Source organism: Mustela nivalis (assembly GCF_964662115.1).
Source record: "Mustela nivalis genome assembly, chromosome: 18".
NCBI classification, from domain to species: Eukaryota; Metazoa; Chordata; class Mammalia; order Carnivora; family Mustelidae; genus Mustela; species Mustela nivalis.
The window spans coordinates 25,444,017-25,464,478 of NC_139037.1; the positions used below are offsets into that span (position 1 = coordinate 25,444,017).

General features: G+C 37.2%; 1 protein-coding gene and 1 pseudogene across 9 annotated transcripts in view; both read left to right on the plus strand.

The window, feature by feature from the left end:
- The window catches only part of CNOT1 (CCR4-NOT transcription complex subunit 1), a 111,662-nt gene that overhangs the window by 53,905 nt on the left and 37,295 nt on the right, over positions 1-20,462 (plus strand). For all 8 annotated transcript variants that reach the window (XM_082712366.1, XM_082712370.1, XM_082712368.1 and 5 more), the window contains exons 12-18: positions 314-441; positions 2,329-2,569; positions 4,732-4,851; positions 6,467-6,589; positions 6,787-6,938; positions 18,744-18,894; positions 20,091-20,292. In XM_082712366.1, coding sequence (XP_082568492.1) covers positions 314-441; positions 2,329-2,569; positions 4,732-4,851; positions 6,467-6,589; positions 6,787-6,938; positions 18,744-18,894; positions 20,091-20,292 — 1,117 coding nt within the window. The remainder of the gene's footprint in view (positions 1-313; positions 442-2,328; positions 2,570-4,731; positions 4,852-6,466; positions 6,590-6,786; positions 6,939-18,743; positions 18,895-20,090; positions 20,293-20,462) is intronic.
- LOC309853865 (large ribosomal subunit protein uL18 pseudogene) lies at positions 7,185-11,427 on the plus strand (annotated as a pseudogene). Its single transcript has one exon. The product of its transcript is annotated as a large ribosomal subunit protein uL18 pseudogene (transcript).

Genomic DNA, 20,462 nt, shown 5'->3' on the forward strand with positions numbered 1-20,462 from the left:
ATTTAAAACAGAAATTGTCGGAGCGCCTGGGTGGCTCAGTCGTTGGGCATCTGCCTTCGGCTTGGGTCATGATGGTGGGGTCCTGATATTGGGCCCTGTGTCGGTCTCCCTTTTCAGTGGGAGGCCTGCTTCTCCTTCTCCCACTCCCCCTGCTTATGTTCCCTCTCACTGGCTGTCTCTCTCAAATAAATAAATAAAACCTTAAATAAATTGTCATTTTAATAAGATTAAGATTAGCCTGTGGAAAATACTTCATTTTCATAGCATTTGCATTCATTTATGGTAGTAAGAACTTTTTTTTCTCTTGTTCCAGCTCTCCTTCATTCAGCATTCCCTTATAAATCCAGAGATCTTCTGCTTTGCTGACTATCCCTGTCATACGGTTGCCACTGATATTCTGAAAGCACCACCAGAGGATGACAATCGAGAAATTGCCACATGGTAAAGACTCACCTCTGGCTTTTCTTGCAATACAGAATTAATAGGGAATAATTATGTAGTTAAAAATTTTACTGTAACAGTAATTTTAGTGAGCCTACTTAAACTTTAAATTTTATAGAGGGTTGTTGATGCATAAAAGTGTATTTTTAGTTTCCTTATCACTAGATAGTTATGTTTTTCCTCTGTAAGGTCTGCCAGTGGGTATTCTCTGAAACTGTCAAATATTGGAAGGAAGTTTGTACTTCTCCCTTAGTTTAGACCCCTTTCTTCTGTCTACAGATATGCTTGCTTTCTTTTCTTTGTAAGTAGTCAAGATGGCCAACCCATCAATTCTAATCCTTTCAGCTAAATTACCTAGTTTATTTGAGTTCCAATTCCTAATTTCTGAGGGAGAATCTGACTCTGGCCCAGTACGTTTCTCCTGGAACTCAAGTCACTCCTCTCTAGGAATGTGAGGTAAGGATGGTGAAAGTACTTGCATTACTATTGAAAAACAAACAAACACACAGACACACACAGACACACACACACACAGACACAGACACACACGGTGAGGGGGGGGGACATGGGCTGGATTGCTCCCCAAAGGTAACTGCTTTGTTTCTTAACTTTTTTTTCTAACCAGTTTTCTGAGACCCTTTCACAACACGGAACAAATGATTGAATTTTGGGGGCTCTGGGTGGGATTTTTAGGGCACTTTAAAGCCCTTTAGTTATTGCCAGAACTTCTAAAGTGAGAGATGATAAACTTCCTGTAACAGGTTAGTTAATACCTGGCTTTTCTGGCGAGATGGTCTCTGTAGCAACTGCTTGACTATTGTAGCACAGTATAAATATGGGTGTAGTTCTTTCAACAAAACATTTACTGAAACAGGCAGTAGGTACGATTGATCTTGTGGATGTAGTTTGCTGATCCCTGTTCTGAAAGATTGACTCCCAAACAGTAGTTTGTTCTAGTTTGTCCTTTTCTCAGGTGCTAGCAACATTGGATATGCAGGCTTGATTGATATTTTTTTCCCCATCAATTCCAAGTATATAGCAGTATTTCTTTTGTAAAACTGCAATGTCATAGCGCATTTAACAATTCCTTAACATCAAGTTTTGTCTCAAAAATGTCTTAACAGTTTGTATGATAAAGAGTCCAGACAGGGTTTATATGGTTTCTTTCATTCTATAAATCTACCTTTTCTCATTCTCTTTTTTGAAATATAATTTTGCCATTGATTTGATGAAGTAATAGGATTTTTTAATCCTTTAAACTATCCCATGGTATGGGGTATATGTTTCCTCATGGCATTTAATTTGATCTCTGTCCCCATAGTTTTCCTGGACTAAGGGTAGAGTAAGATACTGAGATTTGATTAAAGTCAACCACATTCAGCTTCTTGGGGCAAGAATAATGCATAGGGGATGCTGTGGACTTCTGAATTTTCTTGACATCAGAAGGCACTTAAGTTAGACCTTGGCATTACCAAAGTAAGTTTTCAGGCTCTATTTTTGTGTAGAATTTTTTGTGTGTATAAATTAGGTCTGTGTTCACATTTTGGGTTTATGACTATTCCTAAATAAACTCTGTGATGTTGTTTTTATTTTTTATACCAATTACAAAAATCTTTGATGGTATCTCCTTGGTAAGAATGATCCGTGATTGTATAAGTGGTCTGTGGTGTCCCCTCTCCTAAACCACTTTTTGTCAACTTGGACCGCCTTTGAAATTAGTATGAAAGTATACCAGCATATGATTTTAATATGAACACCACCAATTTAAACACTTTTCGAGTTGACAACAACTCAGTTTTATTGTGATAGCTGGTAACACTTATTTGGAAAAGACATTTTTGTGTGCTTAGGTTTTCATTGACAGTATCTTACTTACATTCTTCTTAGGAAGAGCTTGGATTTGATTGAATCTCTGCTGAGGCTTGCAGAGGTGGGGCAATATGAGCAAGTCAAACAGCTCTTCAGCTTCCCTATTAAACACTGTCCAGACATGCTGGTATTGGCCTTACTACAAATCAACACCTCTTGGCACACCTTGCGCCATGAGCTCATTTCTACTCTGATGCCAATTTTCCTCGGAAACCATCCTAACTCTGCTATTATTTTGCACTATGCATGGCATGGGCAGGTAAGAAATAGACATTTTTTTTCTCTTAATAACTGACATTCTTTGGAGCATGTTCAACTAAATGGTCAATCTTCAGTTATGACACTTTCGAAAAGTGGCACTTCCACAAAGCTTACTTTATCTTTTAGCATCATATGAATGTTAAAGTCTAAAACTTCAAAGAACGAGAGGGAAGAAGCAATAAACAAACAAACAGATAAATAATTCGGTACCACGAAAGCTCTGTACTACAAGGGCACCAGTATGCTTTTGATAATAGTAAGGAGCTTAATTATTTATTATGGAGCCAGAAGGTGCTCATGTCACTTTTTAACAGTAAGCAGAAGAAGATTATAAATCAATTTACTTGACATTATTTTGTCTTTTATCCATATTTAGCATCTACATTTTATTTTAGATTCTGCTGAAATGCCCTTTAAGCCCTGTGCTTTCCCTCCCAAAGTCTGTAGAATTGATTTAATCTGTAAATATATTTTGTTCATTGAATTTTTTCCCCTAATGCCCTATTATATTTTTAATAATGACAAATTCAGAATCTGTAGAAAAAGCAGTTATTTATATCAAGTGCCCCCCTTTTTATTTTTTCATTTTATTTTTTTAAAGATTTTTATTTATTTATTTGAGAGAGAGACAGTGAGAGAGAGCATGAGCGAGGAGGAGGTCAGAGGGACTCCATCCTGGGACTCTGGGATCATGACCTGGGCCGAAAGCAGTGTCGTCCAACCAACTGAGCCACCCAGGCATCCGAAGTGCCCCCCTTTTTAAAGATTTATTTAATATTTATTTGAGAGAGAGAGAGACAGAGATAGGGGAAAGAGCAGAGGGAAACAGTCTCTAAGCAGACTCCCCATTGATTGTGGAGCCCAACCCAGGGCTCAGTCTCCTGACCCCGAGATCCATGACCTGAGCCGAAACCAAGAGTCAGACGCTTAACCAACTGAGCCACCAGGGCTCCTCTCAAGTGCCTTTTTTTTTTTTTTTGGCTATTTTTTTCTTTAGTCATTTATATTCTCACTAGTTCACATTATATACAAGTACTTTAAAAAATTTGTTACGGGGCGCCTGGGTGGCTCAGTGGGTTAAGCCGCTGCCTTTGGCTCAGGTCATGATCTCAGGGTCCTGGGATCGAGTCCCGCATCAGGCTCTCTGCTCAGCAGGGAGCCTGCTTCCTCCTCTCTCTCTCTTTGCCTGCCTCTCTGCCTACTTGTGATCTCTCTGTCAAATAAATAAATAAAATCTTTAAAAAATTAAAAAAAAATTGTTACGAATCATTTATATTGAAAATGTTAAGTTTAGTTCTATGCTATTCAGTCAGCCCTCCATTTTTAGACTCAAATTACATGGTAAACTTAGAGTTTACAGAATGTTTAACAAGCATTTATCCAAAAGCTTTGCAGGCCAGGTATTTTTAGGTCTTTATCACCACAGATATAAGGTAGAAAGGGCAGACCAAAAGGAGCTGCATCTCCTCACTCCTTGTTTCATTTGGATCTTCTGTTGCTCTAGGACCGTAACTGGAAAGTGATTTAGGTATAGTGATAGCAGTTGCCTTGCCATTCCTTCTCTGAGAACTAGTCACTAAATTCCAACTTAATTTCTTTAATTCAGCTGCAAGTCTTTAGATCAGTCCTCAAAGCCAGGCTGTTTTCTGGAAATAAAGAAAATTGGATAATTACAGAAAAACGAACATTCTCATTTGTGAAAATAGCTAGATGTTGTAAAATGTACGAGTACCATTCCTGGAATACTACACTGTGCAACATGAGAAATGATGACCTTAAACCAATTTTAAAAGCTTACAGACCAGTAATTCTCTAATTTAACAATAAGGAATTTATACAGATTTGATGTATCCTCATGTTCACTTTGTATTCTGTTCTGTTTGAAAATGTATTGGCAGATGTTTTATAGGATACATTTTTACTGAATGACTGTATGACCCAAGGTTTAGGGACAGGCTTTCATTTGGAAGATCTGGAAATAACTTGATTTTCTTATAGAGAATGTCTCTGCAATCACTGCTTGAGGATTGAACTTAAAGTCTGCACTGATATACCTCAATTTTACATATACATAGCAAATTAGATTAGCTGGGTGTTTGCAGTAATGCCTATGAAAATGTTTAGCAGTACTGATATGTAACCCCCTTTTTCTTTTTTTAGGGGCAGTCTCCCTCAATCCGCCAACTTATTATGCACGCGATGGCAGAATGGTACATGCGAGGGGAGCAGTATGATCAGGCCAAATTGTCTCGAATACTTGATGTGGCCCAGGACTTGAAGGTGAGCTTGGAGGAATAGGCTAACACTTTTATTTATTAATGAGAAAAGAAAGCTTTTTAAATAAAGATTGGTTTGTTTTGGAGAGAGAGGAGGAGTATGAGCAAGGGTGGGGCAGGGCAAGTGGGGAGTGGCAGAGGGAGAGAGAAAACTCAGGTTGACTTCTTGCTGAGTGTGGAGGCTGACACGGGGCTGGTTTTATGACCTTGAGATCATGACCTGAGCCAAAATCAAGTTGGGTGCTTAGCTGACTGCACCACCCAGGCACCCCAGAAAACATTTTTCATGTAACATAGATGCCTTAGGAATAATTCAAATTTAACTAGTATTTAGCTAGATTAAGTTGATATTTAGTTTGCCTTGGTAAGTACAAAGGGTTTGGAAGGAAAATGGTTTTAGAAAGGTAAGAAATGAGGGTGCCTTGGTGGCTCAGTCAGTCAAGCTGTTGGCTCAGGTCATGGTTTTGAGATTGGGTCCTGGGTTGCTGAATGGGGAGTCTGCTTCTCCCTCTGTCTCCCGGCCCCCATCCCTACTTCTTGCTCTCTCTTAAATAAATAAGTAAAAAAAGTGAAAAAAATGTTTTCAGTTCTTAGTACATTTGATTGAGTTTTGTTTTGTCTTCTGTGATAGTTGCAAGGCTATTTTATTTTATTTTTTTATTTTTAAAAGATTTTATTTATTTATTTGACAGAGATCACAAGTAGGCTGAGAGGCAGGCAGAGAGAGAGAGGAGGAAGCAGGCTCCCTGCTGAGCAGACAGCCCGATGTGGGGCTCGATCCCAGGACCTTGGGATCATGACCGGAGCCGAAGGCAGAGGCTTTAACCCACTGAGCCACCCCGGTGCCCCAGTTGCAAGGCTATTTTAAAGCAAGTGATAATTCATGTAGTATGCTAGATATAATTTGTGGGGAAACTGGTTGGGTTTCACCCTTTTGGAAGTTTTATTAGCATTCATGGTATCTTTTGACAAGTAGTCTGACACTTGATGTCTTTGACCAGTAGGTGCATAGTACTGGTGTTGAAGTTGTGCTTAGGTTGGAATAAGTCTGAGTTTAAATTTTTAAAAATGGAGTATTGATTGTTTTTTATGCATTGTGTCTTGCTCTGACTTAGGTTGAGTTATTTTCAAGAAGCACAGGGTAAAGTCATGTGTTTGTCCACCTTTGAAATGTGATCTTATTTTTAGTAAAAACTAATATCACCAATTAATTATAGTAAGCTACTTAAAAAATGATGACCAAGAAAATATTAGCAATATGTTTTATTTAGACTTGTTTGTGAAAGTTAAAGCAGGGAACAGAGACTAGAACAGAATGAGAGAAAGATACTTAATTGCTTATATAACAGGTTTTTTTTTTTTTTAAGATTTATTAATTAAAAAAAAAGATTATTGGAGAGAGAGGGTGTGTGCATGTTGGGGAATGGGGAGGAGGGGGCAGAGGGAGAGGGATAAACAAAAATCTCAAGTGGACTCCCTAATGAATGGGGAGCTTGCTGTGGGGCTTGATCTCGTTGCTTTGACATCATGATCTGAGCCAAAGTCAAGAGTTGTAATGCTTAACTGTCTGAGCCATCCAGGCATTCTGACTTAAAGTTTCTGATATTCTTTTGTTTTAGGCCTTGTCAATGCTGCTAAATGGTACTCCATTTGCCTTTGTTATTGACCTTGCTGCACTTGCTTCACGTCGTGAATACCTCAAACTTGATAAGTGGCTCACAGATAAAATTCGAGAGCATGGAGTAAGCAGGATTTGTCCATTTATTAGTGCTTTAAAATTTTGATGGCTTAATTAGTTGAACAATGGCAATGAAGATACTATTTTTTGGATTTTAGTCATACTGTCTTTTAATAGTCTTTAATTTGAAAACAATTTATCTTAAGTCTCAAAGCAGTTAAGAGCAGTTTCACATGAACTCAAAGATTTTCTTTTTTCTAGGAGCCTTTTATCCAGGCATGTATGACTTTTTTAAAGAGACGGTGCCCTTCTATTTTGGGTGGACTTGCTCCAGAGAAAGATCAGCCCAAAAGTGCTCAACTTCCTCCAGAAACTCTGGCGACAATGTTGGCCTGTTTACAAGCTTGTGCAGGGTAAGAAGAGTATGTTTACATAGGACTGTTTAGTATTGGAATTGGATTATATGAATAAATTGTTTGGGGAAAGAGAAGTTGAATGATTAAAAGTGACAGCAGCTTAGATAATCCAGTCATTTTTAAATCCAAAGTGCTGTACTAAAAATACGTATTCGATCCATTTGAGTTGATTTTTTTGTATATGAATGTAAGGTGAGATTCAGATTCATTGCTTTGCATATGGATGTTCAGTTGTCCCAACACATTTGTTACTCTCTTTCGAATTGTGTTCTGAAAAGTTGCCTGAAATGTGGGGGTTTATTTCTGGATTCTCAGTTCTGTTAATCTGTACATGTTGATCTTTACACCAGGACCATGCCATCTTGATGCTATAGCTTTTCAGTGAGTTTTGAAATTGGGGAGTGTGAATCCTTTTAACTTTGTTCCTTTTCAAGATTGTTTTGGCTCTTCTGGGTCCCTTATATTCCCATATGAATTTTTCTTTCTTTCTTTCTTTTTTTTTTTTTTTTATTAAAGATTTTACTTATTTATTTGACAGACTAAGATCACAAGTAGGCAGAGGCAGGTGGGAGGGGGGAGCAGGCTCCCTGCTGAGCAGAGAGCCAGATACGGGGCTCGATCCTAGAACCCTGAGATCATTACCTGAGCCAAAGGCTTTAACCCACTGAGCCACCCAGGCACCCCTCCCATATGAGTTCTTGTAAAGTTGTCTAGATCATCACTGGAATTACATTGAATTTTATATCATTTTGGGAAGTATTGCCATCTTATTTTTTTTTTTTAAGATTTTATTTATTTTATTTGACAGAGAGAGAGATCACAAGTAGGCAGAGGCAGGCAGAGACAGAGGGGGAAGCAGGTTCCCTGCTGAGCAGAGAGCCCGATTTGGAGCTCCATCCCAGGACACTGAGATCGTGACCTGAGCCAAAGGCAGCGGCTTAATCCACTGAGCCACCTGGCGCCCCAGTATTGCCATCTTATAATACTAAGTTTTGTGATTCATGAATTTTATTTAGGTCTTCAATTTTTTTCAGTGATGTTTTGTCCTTTTCAGTGTATAAGTCCTAATCTTTCTCTGTTGTATGTATAGTTTCTTTTGTACAAGTCAGGTAATGGCGTGAATAGTTCTTTCTCCTTCCCATCTTTTTTTTTTTTTCCCCTATAGTGAACCTGCAGTCTGATGTTGAATAGAAATAGCCAGAGCAGACATTCTTGTCTTGTACTTGAATTTAGAAGGTGTTTAACCATTAAGTGTAATGTTGGCTGTGGGTTTAGATACCCTTCAGGTTGAGGTGTCCTTACCTTTAATTCTAGTTAGTTGCATGTTTTATCATGAAGGTATTTTATTAGATGCTTTTGTCTGTATCTCGTGAGGTAATTGTGTGGTTTTTGTTTATTTTGTTACGCATATTAATTGAGATTTGGCTGTTAAAAAATCTTGCATTCACTTGGTCTTTGTGTATACGACTTTTTATATGTTGCTGAATTTAGTTTGCTAGTATTCAGTGAGGGTTTTTGTGTCTGTGTCCCTAAGGGATATTGTTCTGTGGTTTTCTTGTTTTGTTTGGTTTTGATTATCAGGGTAATAATAGCCTCATGCAGTGAATTGATACATGTTCTTTCTTTCCCTTTCCTCTTTAAATTGTTGTGAGAAAAATTGGTGTCAATTCTTTAAATGTTCCGTAGAATTAAGCAGTGAAGCCGTCTGGTCCTGAGCTTCTGTATCTTGTTACAGATGTAAACAGATGTATACAGATTTTTTTTTTTTTAAGATTTTTATTTTTAAGTGATCTGTACACTCAGTGGTGCCTTGAACTTAACAACTCTGAGACCATGAGTCACATGGATCTATTGACCGAGCTAGTCAGGTGCCCCTAGGGAAATTTTCATTTTTTTTTTTCCTCTTTTGAATTAGTTTTGGTCATTTTTGTCTTCTCTAGGAGTTTGCCCATCTTGTTCCTTTATACAGTCTCCTATACTCTTTCTCATTTCTTTCAGATTGGTGGTAAAATCCTGTTTTTCAGTTCCTGGTTTTAATAATTTGAATCTCTTTCTTTCTTTCCTTCCTCCCTCACCACCCTTTTCTTGTCATTGTGGCTAAATATATGTCAGTTTTGTTAACCTTTTTCAAAGATGCAACTTTTGGTTTCATTTTTATCTGTTGTTTTTCTTTTTTTCATTTATTTCAGCTTCTTATTTTGTGTTTAGTTTGAACTTCTTAAAATTTACTAAGATGAAAAGTTTGATTTTCTGTTTGAGATTGTTCTTGTTTAATTTGGGGTATTTATGGCTTTGAATTTCCACCTATGAAATGCTTTAAGTTTGGTATTAAGTCATCTGAAAATATTTTGTAATTTTCTTTGACCCATAAAAGTTTGTTATATTTAATTTTCACATATTTGGGAATAGCTAGTTTCTCTTAACTAATTTTTAGTTTTATTCAGTTGTGAGTGGAGAAATATGCTTTACATGATTTTATAGTCTCTTGAAAATATTGAGTTTTATCATGTGGCCTAACAGGGGTCTATCCTGGAGAATTTTCCATGTGCCCTTGAGAAGGATGTGTAAAGTCTGCTGTTGGGTACGGTGTTCTGTATGTTTGTTAGGATTAGTTGGTTTAATAGTTTTGTTGAAGTCTGTGTTCCTTGTTTAACTGCACTGTGGTTCTTTCCATTATTTTTTTTTTTAAGTGAGGTATAATTGACATTGTGTCCTTTTGTGTATGTGTTGATTTGATACATTTATATTTTGCAGTATACAGTTAAAATAGTGTTAGCTAACCTGTCACATCACGTAATTATCATTCTTTTTTTGTGTGGTGGGTACAATTAAGATCTTGTCTCTCAGCAACTTAAGTATATAATACAGTATTGCTGACTATTGGTTATTGATAATAGAGTATAGAAGCCTCCAACTATTTTTGAGTTGTTCATTTCTCCCTTCAGTTTTCCCTTCATGTGTTTGGGGGCTCTGTTTTTAAAGGTATGTATGCTTATATGTCTTCCTGTAAGAAGGATTGGCCTTTTAATTATTATAAAATCCTTTTCTTATTTCCTGTTAATTTTTTACTTTATGGCTACATTTTGTCTCTCATTAGTGGAGCTAGTGTAGTTCTCTTTTTGTTAATGTTTGCATGGTATCTTTTTTCATCTTTTATCTTCAAGTTATAGATGTCTTAATCTAAAGTGTGAGTCAGTTCTGGAAAACATATAGTTGGATTATTACTATTTTTTTAATCCATATGATCATCTCTTAATTGGAGTTTTTGATCTATATATATTTAATGTGATTACTGATAAGGTAATTTATTCATGTCATTTCTATTTTCCTGTATATTTTATGTCTTTTTTTTCTTTTATTTCTCCATAACTGCCGCCTCCACTGTTAAAACGGGTATCTTATAGTATATCATCTTAATTCCCTTGTTGTTTCCTTGAATATATGCTTTTGAGTTATGTTTTCCCTTTGTAGTTAACCTGTTAAAATTAACATCTTAACTTAAAACAACCTAGTTCTGATTAATACCAACTGAATTTCAATAGAATGCAAAAATTTACTCCTATAGCTCTGTCCTCTTTCTCCTTCATTGGGCTGCTATTGTTAGATTATACCTCTCTACAGAGTGGTATCATCAAAAAAGGTATAATTATTACCTTGTGCGGTAATTAAATCAAGCAGGAGGTAGGTCTCTGGCAAGCTGTTGACGCTGTTCTCTGTTTTGCAGGGTGGAGTTTGTTAAAACTGTCAAGAGAAAGTCTTGCTTTAAGAGATACCAAATGGATGTTAGAAGATGAGAGGGTATAATTGATTATTATGCTCAGAAACACTTGGTAATTTAGGATAAAAATAAGTACAACACATCCAAATATAGAATGATAGTTCAAGTAGCTAACAGAAGGATCATTTGTCAGATTGCTTATGCCACTATAGAAGGAGATATGATTGTTTTTGCAGCTTATGCTCATGAACTTCCAAAGTACAGTGTGAAGGCTGGCTTGACAAATTATGCTACAGCATATTGTACTGGTCTGCTACTGGCCTTTAGTAGGTTTGGCTTAGACAAGATCTGTGAAGGCCAGGTGGACACCTAGAGATGAATACAATGTGGAAAGCATTGACGGTCAACCTGGTGTCTTCACCTGCTTTTTGGATGCAGGGCTGGTCACAACTGCTACTGGAAATAAAGTTTTTGTGGCCCTCAAGGAACCTGCGGATGGAGGCTTGCTGTCCCTCATAGTACCAAATGATTCCCTGGTTTGGAAAGCAAGGAATTCAGTGCAGAAGTACATGGAAAGCATATGGGTCAGAACATTGCAGATTATATGCATTACCAAATAGAAGATAATGAAGATGCTGACATGAAACAATTCTCAGGGCACCTGCTTGGCTCAGTCAGTGGAGCATTTATTTGACTCTTGATCTTGGGGTTGTAAGTTTGAGCCCCACACTGGGTATGGAGATTACTTTAAGAAAAAAGAAAAGAAAAGACAGTTTTGTCAATATATAAAGAACAAAGTAACTTGAAACATGGTGAAGATGTGTAAGAAAGCTCATCCTGCTGTATGAGAGAATCCAGTCTCTGAGAAGGAGCCTAAGAAAGAAGTTAGAATAGGTGGAACTGTCCCAAATTCTCTTGGGCCTGAAGAAAGATGCGGTAGCGCAGAAGAACTCAAACTTTCACAGAGCTTAGGAGCAGGCCACTGAGAGCTAATAAACCAAACCATAATTTCTATGAAGATTTTTTTAGGTAAAGACAATAATAAACTTACCAAGCCAGAAAAAGAAAGATCAAGTAAGAGATTAAAAAGATATAAATTAAAAAACACACATTGTGTTTTATATTTATCTAGGTCACTGTGCTGGTGCTCTTACTTGTTTCATGTGAACTCAGGGTACTGTGCAGTGTCCTTTCATTTCGGCATAAAGGATTCCCTTTATTTCTTGTTAGGGTAGATTATTTAAGAATAAATTCCCTCAGTTTTGGTTTAAGTGGGGGAAGTTTTAATTTCTCCTTTGTATTTCGAGGATAGTTTTATAATGCAGGATTCTTGATTGCTACTCCTTTTCCTTCAGTTCTTTGAATATGCCATCCCAGGGCTTCTTGGCTTCCATAGTTTCTGAGGGGACATCAGCTGTTAATTTTTTTTTTTGAGGCTCCCTTGTATGCACTACATTGCCACTCCTTGCCATTAAGCTGCTTACGTTGTCTTTTTTTCTTTCACCAGTTTATGTTTCTAGGTTTAGACCTTGTATGTTTATATTACTTGGAGTTTGTTGAGCTTCTTGGGAGTCTAGATTAATGGTTTTCATCAAATTCAGGAAGTTTTTAGCTGTTACTTCGACAAATACTCTTTTTGCCCCTTTTCCATCTCATCTCCTTCTGGAACTCCCATTATATGTCTGATACGTTTGGTAGTGTTCCACCTGTCTCTGAGTTTATTTTTTTCCACTTTTTTCTTTCACTTTTTCAGGCTGGATAATCTTACTTATCTTCAGATTCTTGGATTCTCTTGCCTGCATGAATCTGTTCTTGGGAACCTGTAGTGAAGTTGGCACTTACTACATTTTTCTTTTCTCTTTTCTTCTTCTTTCCTCTCATTTTTTCTTTTTGAAGGTTTTGTTTTGTTTTGTTTTGTTTTGTTTTGTTTGAGAGAGAGAGAGCAAGCCGCATGCGCAGCAGAGAGAGAGAGGGAGATCCTGCTGTTGAGCAGGCAGCCCATTTCAGGTCTTGATTCCAGGACTCTGGGATCATGACCTGAGCCAAAGGGAGACATTTAACTGGCTGAGCTACCCAGGCCCCCCAGTTATTGGATTTTTCAACTCTAAAAGAATTCTTTCTTAAAAATTTTACTTACTTACTTAAGGAAGTTACTACACCTAGTGTGAGGCTGAAACCCATGACCCCAAGATCAAGAGTTGCATGCACACCAACTAAGCCAGCCAGGTGCCCCAAGAAACAATAATTTCTAGATGCTCTATCTTGAGGAACATCTTTTTTTTTTTTTTTAATTCAGAGAGTGAGAGAGAGCATGCTCAAGTGGGGGGAGGGGCAGAGGGATAGGGAGAAAGAATCCCAGGCAGGTTCCGTGTCGAGCCCCATGTAGGGCTCATTCCCACAACCCGAGATCAGGACCTGAGCCAAAACCAAGAGTAAGATTCCCAACTGACAGAGCAACCTGGGCTTCCTCTCTCCCCTCATAGGATTTTAATTTTTAAGCAATCTACACCCATCATGGGGCTAAAACTCAAAACCCTGAGATCAGGACTTTGTATATTCCACCAACTCAGCCAACCAGCCAGCCCTTGAGGGGCACCTTTTAAAAGTTTTTCTTGTAGTTCTTTTTAACATGCCTTACTTCAATTCTTTTTTTTTTTTTTTTTTAAGATTTTATTTAGGGGCGCCTGGGTGGCTCAGTGGGTTAAAGCCTATGCCTTCGGCTCAGGTCGTGATCCCAGGGTCCTGGGGCTCTCTGCTTGGTGGGGGACCTGCTTCCTCCTCTCTCTCTGCCTACTTGCGATCTCTGTCTGTCAAATAAATAAAATCTTAAAAAAAAATAAAAGATTTTATTTATTTGACAGAGATCGCAAGTAGGCAGAGAGAGGGAGGCAGGCTCCCTGCTGAGCAGAGAGCCCTGTGTGGGCTCGATTGCAGGACCGTAGGATCATGACCTGAGCTGAATAACCCACTGAGCCACCCAGGTGCCCCTACTTCAGTTCTTGAAACATATTGAAATAAGTGATTTAAAGTCTTTGTCTACTAAGGCCAGCATGTCTTTTTCTCAGGACAGGTAGTCTCTCCCCACCCCCCAATCCCCGCCCCACCAGAATTTCTTACTAAATTCTGATTTTTTTTTTAAGATTTTATTTATTTATTTGACAGAAATCACAAGTAGGCAGAGAGACAGACAGAGAGAGGAGAAAGCAGGCTCCCTGCTGAGCAGAGAGACCGATATGGGGCTCTTTCCCAGGACCCTGGGATCATGACCTGAGCTGATGGCAGAGGCTTTAACCCACTGAGCCACCCAGGAGCCCCTCCCAGGACAGTTTTTGATGATAGCATTTTATTGCTATGTGCAGGCCATGCTTTACTGTGTTTTTGTTTTGCATGTCTTGTAATTTGTGGTTGGAAACTGGTAAGTCAAAATAATGTTTGAGTTCTTGAAACAGGCACCCGCCCCCACCTCTGTTTTTTGTTTTGTTGCTTTTTTCTTTCATTTAGAGAGTTTTTGGAACTATTTCTGTCCTGTTCATATTCTTTTTTGTCACCTTAGGCCATTGACATTGGGTAGCCTGGTGATCAGCTAAGACTTGGGTGATTTTTTTTTTTCTTTTCTTTAAAAAAAAAAAAAAAAGATTTTATTTATTTAATTGACAGAGAGATCACAAATAGGCAGAGAGGCAAGCAGAGAGAGAGGGAGAAGCAAGCTCCCTTCTGAGCAGAGAGCCTAATGTGGGGCTCGATCCCAGGACCCTGAGATCATGATTGGGTGATTTTCTTAAATGCCAGAATGAGCAAGTTACTCCTTTTCCTGTGTTTTTTGTGTGTGTGCATATTGGGGCACATCTTAACACTAATCACTTGACAACTCCTTGTTAGCCTTTATTTCCTTCTTAGAGCCTGAACATCAACTTGAGGTAAGAGCTTGGTCCATTTTAGGTCTTTTTGTGGTAATATCAAAGATTGACATATTGGCGTTGCTCAATACATGTCCAAGGACTTCTTGATTCTCTGGGAAAATTAGAGTTCTCCATTTCACCCATAGGAATCTTATTCCCCAGATTTTCCTTTTAAGTTTTTTGTTTAACCTCTTATTTGCTCAAACTGTTTTCTTCCACCCTAGGCAGCCAGAAAATTAAAACAGTTCCCTTTAAATGTATCAACAAATATCTCGTGAGGGAAAAGGCTGTGCTTGGCCAACTCTTAGGTCAGATAGAGATAATCTTGCCATTGTTGTCTCACAGGGTTCTCTGAGGATGAGGCTTTGGAGATGCCTCAATCCAGTTCTGAGCCCTGTCCTGTGATTGTCAGGCTGCTGGTTTTTCTCTGTAATGGTAGGTTTTAAAGGTTGCTGTCCAGCTGGAGGGGACGGCATGGAAGTAAAGCAAATTGAGATACCGGAAAGCTTTTATTACCAAGATTCAGTCTTTCTGGAATAAAAATTTCCGGATTGTTCTATATCAAGAGTTCATGTATCATATATATATTATGTATCATATATGTAAGAGTTCTAATATAGTTGATTCCGATAATTTTTGCCACTTTTCTAGTTGCTTTTATAGAGTAGAGAATATTTGGAGATCTTTTCATTTCACCATTTGCTTATGTACTGTGTATATTTTGTAATTTCTGAAGCATAATAAACACCTATGAGTTTACTGTGCAGCTTAACCGGTAACATTTTTGGAGCTAACTTTGTCTTCCTCTCCAGTCCTGTTTTCGTAAGCTATCCCATATAGATCTTGAATTTTATTTAGCTTTTCTATGCTTTTTGAGAAATTTGCACACATATATCCCTAACTGGGTGTTCTCAGCTAGGGAGTATTTTCCTTCCTCAGAGTTATTTGATATTGTTATAGATTATTACAAGCAGAGAGAAATGTGTTAAGGACATCTAGTAGGTAAAGGCCAGGGTTGCTGTTAAACATTTTACAGTCCACAGTAGAGCCTCCCAACAACAAAAAATATCCATTCCATAGTGCTGATGGTGCAACAGTTGAAAAACCCTGCTCTGTAAGTTCTTGATGTTCTAAAATTTAGTTTTAGAATGTTGCCTTTCACATTTGTACATTGGAAGTAAGTAAACTGGAATTAAATACTGGAAATTTAAGGGCATATTGAAATTGGATAAAATGTTTTGTATTTATTTGTAAGGAGGTGGTTTACCCAACTCCAGGTTTTAATTTCTTTTGTTGCTGTATTATAAGAACCTATCTTGTTGAAGAATTTAATGATGCATGTAAATGCCAAAGAAGGGAAGTTCTTCCAGTTAATAAATACAGAAATAATTATGATGGAGTTAGAAACTTCAGTGGCTGCTAAAAGTCATGAAAGAATGTTTGAGGAGCAGGACAGTCACCTGATTTGAGTCTCCCCACAAATTACCTTATAATAACAAAGGGGGAAAGAAGCAACATTTCAGTGGAGAAGCCTGGCATATGCCACATGAATTTATAGATCAAAGTGATCACCAGCTCTCTATATCATATGTCTCCTAATTAACTGCATTGAAGGGACATCTGACTCTTGTTTTGAGTTTAAGCCCCACATTGGGTATCGAGATTACTTAAAACAATAATATAAACAAAAAATAAAATGCACGGAGAAGAATGTAATGTAACTTATGTGGTACTCCTGCAACAAACGCATCTAAAATACAAGATATCAGACAAACTCATATCAAGGGATATTGAATAAAATAACTTTTTAAAAAAATCAAGTTGGAGGAAGACAAATAACAGCTGATGAATTTCTCTAGTTCAAATAAGTGGTGACAGCAGTGCAGTGGATTGGATCATGACGCAGGGGAATAATAGCAGTGAAGTATCTTGTGGAAATGATGTAATTTGAATGTGATTTATTTGTGTTAAACTTCGACATATATTATTCTATGTAGTTCTATAAGAAAATGTCCTTGTTCTTAGGATAAACGTAGTGAAGTATTTAGGGACAAAAGATAACGTCATCACATACACTTGGAGGAGAGTATAGAAAGACTGGCTAAACAAATTGGGCAAAATGTAACTAATTGGTGAGTAAAGCATTTATGGGAATCCCTAATAATATTCTGGTCTCTTTAAGTTTGAAATCGTGTCAAATATAAGCAAGTTTTTTCCAAATAATAAGGAATATTTTAATTAACCATAGCCTGTCAATCTGAGATACCCACTGTTTAATATTTTAATATCATATCATTAGTGATGTCTTAACAGTTGAAATTAGTTTATTTCCTTTTTGTGTAATACATAAAGTGTCTTAAAATTGAAGGCATTTTGTATTTATTGCAACATAGTGATTATTATTTACTGTTGGAGACCATTAACCCATGGCATAGATGTCTTTGGAATTATTTATTTATTTATTTATTTAGTTGGTTATGGTTTCTTTTTTTAACTAAGAGGGATCTTTGTGGCTCTTACTCCTACCTTGTTCTTGTTTGGTAACCATTTTCATTTATATTTGGGGGTTATCTTTGCATTTTAAAAAAGTATTCGTGTATTTTCCTCTTTACTACAGCGAATGGAGAATATTGTATATTCTATTACAACATGCTTTCATTTGATCAGGTATCCTACAGTTTACTCCATAGAATCAAAGAGCTTTCTTATTACTTGTAGTTGCTGCATAGTACTTCATTGAGTAGATGTTTGTGCTTTATTAAATCAGTTTCTGATTGGTGGACATTCTGATTATTTTTGCTATATATCATAAGTAGTGTTATAGTAAATAGTGTTTGCAGCCATTGTCTTTGCTAGTGTTTATTTGGGACCATTAGAAGCAGAGCCTATTGGAATAAATGGAAATGCATGTATAGTTTTATTAGTTACTGGAAAATTTCCCTCCCTAGGGAGTTTTTCATTCTATATAGCCACCAGCAGTGAAAATGTCTATTTCCTCATAGCCTTGCTAGTGGAGTATTTGGTAATCTAAGAGATCACACTGGTATGTCCATGAAGTTTTAATTACATGGGAGTAGGCATTTGAACTTAGATATATGGAGGCTAGAGAGAGCTATTCATGTTTTTTTCTGTTTTAAATGTCTTTGTTTGCAGCATCTTTTAGAAATTAACAGTACTAAAGTAAATAAGTAAACTCACACTTGTAGTACTTGACATCTCCCTCTTCTTTTCCATGATCTGTTAATATTTTTCTTTCCTGCTTTAATAGATGAGAAAAACCCCAACTCATTGTTCATTTAAATTCATAATCCATGTTGGAGCCACTGTGTCTTTCATATTGGTTCAAGCAAGAATTTTGTAGATTGTACTGTAGTGATTTGATGTCCAGTTTTATATTTCATTTCCCAAACATGAAATAATGCTCTTCTCTGACTGACTACTTTTACTTCTTGGTGGCAGTAGTAATATTCCAAATTTAGGAGGAAAGATTAAAGACAGAATCAAGTTTGTGTAGAGTTTAGAAATATAAGAGTTTTCTACAGTTTTATGAGGCAGTGATACCTTAAGATGAGAAGGTGGGTTTTTCATTAAACAAAACATTTATCCTACTTGACATTTTAGGAATCAGTTCTTTATGTGCTTGACAGGTGTAGTGACTACATGTATATGGTATTTTTATCTGTACTTAAATAAATGTTTTGTATTTATGAGAAACTAGTATTGAGTTTTCTTACCTGTTGGCTTTGCTATATTCAGGTTTGGGCATAATTTTTGGCAAAATGGGTGAGTATATGTAATGTTTCTTGGAGTGTTTTTTAAAATACATTTGTTATACCATACAAAAGGTTTAGTTTCAAGGGTATAAATTAGGTATCTCCACGAGAGAGCCATTGCTCAGAAAACCCTTGTTTAATGATGGATTCAAAGAATGGGGTATGGTGGAAATTTAGGCACATGTTCTGTCAGGTTTTCTTTATTAGAAAATTAGGTATGGGGGTGCCTGGGTAGCCCACTTGGTTAAGCATCCGACTCTTGATCTCACCTCAGGTTTTGGTTTCAGGGTTGTGAGTTTAAGCCCCACATTGGGCTCCACACTGGGCATGGAGCCTACTTAAAAAGAAAATCAGGTTTGTTTCTTTAGGTGTTCTGACTAAGTGATATTTTTTGTTTCTCTTCTGTCGTTAGGAGTGTTTCTCAGGAGTTATCAGAAACCATCCTTACCATGGTGGCCAATTGCAGTAATGTTATGAACAAGGCCAGACAGCCTCCACCTGGAGTTATGCCAAAAGGACGCCCTCCTAGTGCTAGCAGCTTAGATGCCATTTCTCCCGTTCAGGTAAATGAATGCTACAACTGGTACATCTTTGTGTGTTCATAGACTTGGAATAGAATAAACTTCCACCTCATTTGTAATTTGTCAAATGAAAATTTGTCTAAATTTATTACCTTATAGATACCTGCATGTCTAGCATCCACTACTACATTTTAAAGGAGATCCATAAATAGGCATTATAATTGAGGATAGACTTTAATCATTAAATAGAACGTGACTCTGAGAGGAAAGGTACAAAACAATTTATTTAGGTAAATGATAAGGGCTTCTTTTTAAAATAAGAGTAACGTAGACTTGAGAAATAAGCACTGCCTTTGAACCTGATGTGTCTTGTTTGTAGCTTCACGGGCCAAGCAACAGTGCTAGAGCATAAGGACTTGTTATAACTGGGGCTCTTCAGCTCTCAACTGAACTGCTCTTTTAAAAACAAGGTACATATAAGTTACTCCCTGACACCAACCACCCCCCTTCTCTCTGGGAGCAACATATTCCACTTCCCTTTTCATCTGCATTGATTGGCAGATTGGGGTTTAAGAAAAGAATGTTTAGTGATTCTTTAGGGGCCACTTTATAAAAGGCATTTTGTGTACCATTTTCTATGTCATGAACGTCTGAAATAATGACACAAACTAAGAAGCTTGAAAATGCAGTTATAGATATTTTAAAAGATCTTTTGGTGAATAGCTTACCTTGTTTTTTGTTTGTTTGTTCTAAATTAGAGCTGATCTCCTCCAGCCCTCAAGATCTTCATATTTTGAGTAGATTTATTTGTTTTGACTGAAAGATTTATTTCTGATTGCTAAGTTTTTCGTGTTGAAAGTTAAATAATGTAGTTTGAGAGATTCTTTCTGGTATAAAGGGACTTATTGGAAATTTTGAAGACCTAACAACTGTCCTTGTGTCACTGCTGAGTGCTGGCTGCAGGGCAGTTCATCTTAAGTGTTACTCTTGAAGTTTTGTATCCCTCATTAACGGCTCTGATGCTTTGTTAGAGGCTAACTCTTGAAACCTACTCTGTGATATAGTAAGAAAAAAGACTAGCACAGTTGACTTGATTTGAGGATTTAGGTATTACGATTGCTCAGGGTTTTGCAGTTTACTGATTAAGCATATGAAGAGCTAAAGATTTCTTTACCTGTATCATATGTCTGTATGTTCTTAAAGTATGTTTAATTCATTTTTATAATGTTTTTCTTTAGATTGACCCTCTTGGTGGAATGGCATCTCTTAGTATAGGTGGTTCAGCTGCCCCTCACACCCAGAGTATGCAGGGTTTTCCTCCAAATTTGGGTTCTGCCTTCAGTACCCCTCAATCACCAGCAAAAGCATTTCCACCCCTTTCAACCCCAAATCAGACAACTGCTTTCAGTGGTATTGGAGGACTTTCATCACAGCTTCCAGGTAAGGGGGAACAGTGGTGGATGAGAGTGCAGATTATTTGTAAATCTCATTGTGCTTTAGGGTAAGGTGTTCAGAGTCATTGTTGTAATGAAAGCTGTTTAAATTGTGAGGTGGTTTCATTCTTCAAAGCTGGGAAGAGAACACTCTACTATTATAATATTAATTAATTC